Raw genomic sequence first — 6393 nt, 5'->3', positions numbered from 1 at the left:
TCATTCATTACACTCGTTACATACTCGTGTGGGAAAGTGAAATTCAACCTCGGGGACAAGATTCACTGTCTAAAGCCTCGTCCTAGACCGTAAATCCTGTCCCCTTGGTGGAATTTCACTATCCCACACTCGTAGTAATGAATGATTCTATTAGTCTTCTAATTTGGTATTTGCGACTAATAATGATTAGTGAATCTGTAAATGATTATTTTTTTTAAAGGCGATTTTTACAATTTAAATTTGTATCGGTACAATAAATCAGTTATAGTATATCATTGAGGGAGTTAGCAAGATTCCTTCCCCTCGACCTCGCGCTGCGCCTTGGGAAATAGTCCTGGTCTTGGGAAACTGGAATCTTGCTAACTCCCTCAATGATACACTTAAACTGTATACTGTAAATTAACTATATTCGTAAGTGAGAAATATAAGTGAATTCAATGCGCAGATACATTCTTGCGAATTTACAAATTAAACAAATAATAAGGATTTATATATATTTATAAATGGACAGGAATGAAGAAAAAATCGGATATCAGTTACTGTGAACCATTTTCTGTCTGCAAGTTTAAAACAGTTGTGAATTTAATGCGCCTTCTTTTATTAATAAATAATGAATATGCAGAGATTTTAGTGAGGGTTTAATTTTGGCAGTCTTGGCGAGAATGTTGAGATAGGTAAAATAAAATAAATTCACAATTTTAAATGATGTTATTCTTTTTCATGTGCTATTAAAATTTCGCTTTAACTACTTCTCTATGAGATTAAATACTAATTTTTAAGGACAGATTGCTAAATGTGTGTCTCGCTAATCTTTTCATTCATATGGTACATATCAACGTGAATTATTTTATAGTAATACTCTTTTTCGTAGAATATTTCTTAGTAAGCGATGGAAATCGTCAGGGAATGGAATTTAAAATGACATTTATTTCCTTTTTTTTGCAAATAATAATTGGTTTAGAGTTAAAATGGTCTTTAAAAGTAGTTGTTTGATTACCAGCCGTTCCAGAGGCTTTTCCCAATGTAATGGTGTATTTTTGAAGTTCGGATGCTATTTTCATGTTGTCACATCTTTCATACCACGAACTCCCATTAACGCTTGATACACCAATATGAAATAGCGTTCTGTGTGGTGTTGTCAAACGATGAAGGATCTCATTTCCTTTAGAATAAAAAGAACAATATTTGTATCGTGTATTCATGTAAGTAATGTTCATATATTGCCCATCATATCAAAGGGTTTCTATCCTTCATTAAATCAATTCTGCGTGTTTTATCAATAAAACTTTTAATAAACGAAATATTTTATCAAAAAAATCTGTAGAATCCAGGAGTTACCTAGAAATTTCAAAAAACATAAAATAAACATTGGCAATATTGTCCCATAAAATACCAAAACTGATGATCCATCTGTACATGTATGCAATTCAAGGAACCCTAGTTGGAAAATTCAAATGTTTCTCGGGAAAATCCCTACCATAGTTGAAGTACGTCAAGATAGTTGCAATATAGCAAATCAAATCCACAGCAAAATGATTTTGATGCATACGAAGTGTTGCACTATAAATTACAACAAAATCAAACAATTCAAACAGCAAAATGTTTTTTAATCTGTATAATATGTATTTTACACTCAACACAATCCATATTCAGACGAAATTTCAAATAATTTTCTCAACGTTTTAATCGCTTTTGATTTACAGGTAATATTGACATTCGGAGCTCTCTGGAATATTTGTTCTCAATGCATTGAATTTAAATAATTGCCGGTGTTATTCTCATTACAGTGAAAATACATGCAACAAATTATCTCTTTTAACCAGGTCAGGAAGACAATATAAGTTTAACGAAAGAACATTCTTTCTAAACCTACAAAATCTAATTTTCATTCGTTGGTGTACAACAGTGACAGACTTTATGTTTCATTACGAAAGACAGTTCAAAATACTTTTATGTAAAAAATTAAAAGGTATAATAAATTGAAATCAAAGGTATAACAGAACGTTCGTTGACTTAGTTCTCGAGCAAAATGCGTTTTGTCTCGAATCAAACTGTCTGCCTTCAGACTAACGGCCTCAGGCAGACCGTTTGGTCCTTGGGTTCGACAAAAAGCATGTTGTCCTCGAACACAATTAATGTATAATATAAATAATGGCGAAAACAATTAGTATTAAAAATTTCAGTCAGCAGTTGACTGAAATATAGATTGTACCTGCTGACATTTAGGTCATTGTGTCGACCAAAGAACTTACGAAATTGTGGCTTTAAACGAGACTGCTGATATTCTTGTTTCATCTACTTATTTGTCAATAATTTACCTCAATTTAATTAATTTTGACTTTTGTTTTGATTTGATTGATTTGAATATTTTATATTTATCTTTTTATTTCAATATTTTTGTTTAAAGCAATTATTCAATGCATTTACAGGAACTGAGTTCTAACCTGTGCGTTTACGTATTGCATGGGGTGGGTTTATTAATGTTACTCATGTTTCCTTTGAATTGGTTGAAATATAAGGAAAAATATTGAAATTGTATTGAGTTCATTTACATGTAATACATTGATGAGGACTCAGCGGAGTTAAGGACCAATATGGAAAATAAGATATAAGCACCTTTTTAATATGTATTACTTCTTTTCAAAATTGTAACAAAGTAATCGAATAACTGTAGAAAATGTAATATAGCTATCCGTAATGGATAGGGCTGAGCCGTACACAGTACCCATTATATCTCATGTATCAGCTGTTTGTCACGTGACTTGTATAAAGATAGAATTGTTAAGCTGAATGTAGGAAATGAGGATAATACAAGGGCATACTTTTGTTTTTGAAGATAAAAATTGATACAATTAAAAGATGTTTCTTTCCTCTACTCTCAAAATGCTGAGAGTTAGTCCGTTGTGTTTGGTTGGTGCTGAAAGTTTTGCTGAAAGAGCATACAATAGCATTAAATTTCAATTTCACTTAAATTCTTTTATTGATATAAAATACAAGTTTATGCAGTTTCGAGTTCGAGTTCTGCTATTCTTCTACTTTATGGTTTCAGTATGGCTAACATCGAAAGAAAAAGAAGCGCACCAAGTAGTTTTAATAAGGAAAACTTGTATGAATGTCATGGCTCTGCAAATCAACTTAATCAATTGATCAGCAGTACACCAATCATTCTTAAACTTACCTAACCAGAATTCACCATGTACATCACCAAACCCGTTTTTATATTCCTCCCAATCTCTAGAAAAATTCACAGATAAGGGATGACGCCATTGAAATACCTATGACAGAAAAAATATCATGAAGAAATAACGTCGTATTTCTGAAACTCGTCAATATGTAAAAATGTACGTTTTGAAAGATAAAAGAGGGCAACTGCATGATGCTGTGTATTCCATGAAATTTTATCTGTGTGCAGGTATATACATGTAAGTCAATTTTCTATCTAAACTGAGATACAGCAATAGTGAATTTTTGCTTATCTGAATATGAACAGCAAAGTTGGCGAAAAGGCAAGTTAAGATCTTCTGTACCGTCCATCCTTTTGGGTCCACATCCATGTTACAGAGTACGTCTATGGACTTTCCACTAGATCCCCAGGGATAAATCTGGTATACGCCCGTTATATTATATCCATTATGTAGGATTTCCCAGCAATCGAATGGAAACGAATCTAAAACATATTATTATACCTCATTATAAATATTCGAAGCAACGCGATATCTGATTGGTTCTAAGTTATCACGTGATTGGGCCGTAAAACTTCATATTTCCCGGCCGTCGGCACGCTTTTCATCATATTCCACCTCTTCGGAACACCTAATGTATTTTCTCGCAATATAATTCCCGTTCGTTGACTGAAAACTCACGAGAGAAGTAGACGTCACAATGGCCTGGTTTACGTCAAAAAATTGATGATAATGTGTTAAACAAGGGGTTTTGTAGTTACTTTACGTAAAAAATGAAAGCGAATTTGAGAGCGGTGCAAATTTGAAAGTTTTTATTTATTTCAAAGGTTTTGCTTGTTTCGGTATAATAAACAATTCATTGCATGATAGTGAGGGAAACATGAAGATTTCTTCAACCAAGAAATATCATATTCCCCTCGGGCAGAGCCCTTGGGGAATATGATTTTTCTTGGCTGAATAAGTCTTCATATTTCCCTCACTATCATGCAATAAATCTATAATATTAGATCACTGACTTATCGACACAGAGGAATTGAAATGCTATCATGAAAAAAACGCTATTGAAGGAATTTTTTTTTCTTTCTTTACATACTAAAAATGGATGTACCGAGAAGAGGGAGGGATTCTCTTTGCACACGTTCCGAAATAATTTGTCAGTTAACCCATTCCAGTACAAATTGCAGTTGTGATCCCTACATATATACTTAACAATATTAATACCAAATCTAACACACGGTTTGCCTCTGATAATACTGTGGTTACATCATTAATTTTGGAACAGCAACATTCCTGGTTTTAGTTGTTAAGTCTATCCACGAAATTAAAGGTGCAAGTTAAGAGTCTATATTAAGATTTACATTATAATAAAGACATCCAGATTTAGTTATATCGTTAATACATACCCCTCCAACAGTATTCGCATATTTTTTACTTGTCAAGGATATTAAGATACATAATTAAGTTTGAATTAAAGATTAATTGAATTTGAACGGCAACTATATAACTACGATATTAGTTTGTATGGTAACTATATAACTACGGATACTGTAATAGTTTGTACGGTAATTATGTGAATACGATAGAAGTTTGTACGCTAACTATAAAACTGCGGTAGTAGTTTATACATGTATAATTACGGAAGTAATTTGTACGGTAACTATATAATTTATAAGTATACATTTGAGTGCTGTCGTAGTTGTTTTTATAGTAGTCGCTGTTGTAGTAGTCGTTGTAGTAGTAGTTGTTTTATTAGTAGTTGCTGTAGACGTTGTTGAAGGAATTGTTGCAGTAGTCGTTGCAAGAGTTTTCGTTCGTGTCGTTGATGGTGAATAATTACCTATATTTTTGTTACAGTGAGATTTACTGGTACATTGATAATCATTTGCAAATTCATAAAGAGCAATCGTCGATAAAATCTTTCCAAAGAAATATGAATTAAAGTCAGCAATAATCATAAGGCATACATTCTAGGTTACATAGATCTGAATTGCAACATCTCAGACAACGTTCAGTTGTTCTCTTTCCGAAAATGTTTGGACTACCACTGTCACAAATCTAAAGGAATGAAATAAATAACATTTACATCAATCATTAAGCTAAATATTTGGGAAATATTCACTACTTTCAACTCTTGTATATGCCTGGAAAGGTTTATATATTTTTACTTATTCACCTCATTTGATTAGCGGATTAGGATTGGGATTTGCATAATAATGAAAAGAAGCTTAGTGTCTTGTTCACTTTTGCCCTGCTCTTAGTCTACTGCAATAGATTTGTATCCTAATATTTCGTAATACACATATATTCTTATTTTGAATTTCAATTGACTTTTGTGACCAACCTGTAAATAGGGGCCTTGTTTTGAAATGTATTAACACTAACAGAGAGTGCTGCTTCATTAACGACCCTCTCAAAATGTTTTTGGACATTGAGAAAAAATACTTTTTAAAGGTGTTAATATTAAGCTTCTTTAATTGATTATTTCTATAAAGTACATGGCATTTACCCCCAGGAAATGTAATCAAACACAACACAATATAAGTGAATAGAGGTCACTGTTGTTTAAATCCATGATGGTTATCCCTATTTCCTTTATTTGAGTATTCTGAAATCTACGAATGGACTTTTAGGAGAAGCAACTACTTCTACAGTTCACGGATTACTTGGACATTTAAACGTGTATAATGTACGGAGATACAGAATTGATAACACATGTACATAAGAAAACCTTTCTAGTGGTCATCATAGATATGGTGTTACGGGCACTGGCAGGTGAAGGCCGGGAATTGAGGGTAGGTTGGTTGTCGTTTTCTTAAGAAATGAACAACAATGTTGAAGAGTTGATAAATGAACTTTTAGTTGGTCACACTACTGGCTTTTAAAACCCCTGTCCGTATGAAAATCCACTGTCTTTCTCTGTATCCTACAGCATTTTCACAGTAATCTACGGTATATCTACAGTATGCTACGGTATGCTAGCTCTGTATATACAGTAAATCTCTGTATGCCACTGTATGTATTCCCAGCATGCCACAGTTACATACAGTAGGCCCCGATACGCCTACAGTATGCCACTGTATGGCTACTGTTTCCTACAGACAACTACGGTAAACCCCAGTATATGCCCCAGTACGCCCCTGTTTATGTTCTTTGAAGCAAAAGGAAGAAGTTTACACACTCCCAGAGCACTGTACGGTTACCTAAGATGTGG

The 6393-nt window shown here is 33.2% G+C and overlaps 1 protein-coding gene across 1 annotated transcript; it reads right to left on the bottom strand.

Annotated features, from left to right (window-relative positions):
* Positions 1-997: 997 nt before the first annotated feature.
* On the bottom strand, positions 998-5925 carry LOC134232956 (angiopoietin-4-like; the record flags this gene model as incomplete). Its single annotated transcript, XM_062714950.1, has 6 exons — positions 5911-5925; positions 5147-5237; positions 4861-5019; positions 3528-3667; positions 3179-3275; positions 998-1162 (listed from the first exon to the last, which is right to left on the bottom strand). Coding segments are annotated over exons 1-6 (667 nt in total), but the record flags the coding sequence as incomplete, so codon positions are not given.
* Between the last annotated feature and the right edge of the window lie 468 nt (positions 5926-6393).

Source organism: Saccostrea cucullata, unplaced genomic scaffold (genome assembly GCF_032062105.1).
Source record: "Saccostrea cucullata isolate Sc308-1 unplaced genomic scaffold, CSIRO_AGI_Scuc_v1 ctg4199, whole genome shotgun sequence".
NCBI lineage: Eukaryota > Metazoa > Mollusca > Bivalvia > Ostreida > Ostreidae > Saccostrea > Saccostrea cuccullata.
The sequence above is the reverse complement of the archived record's forward strand: the minus strand, read 5'-3'. Positions and strand labels throughout refer to the sequence as shown.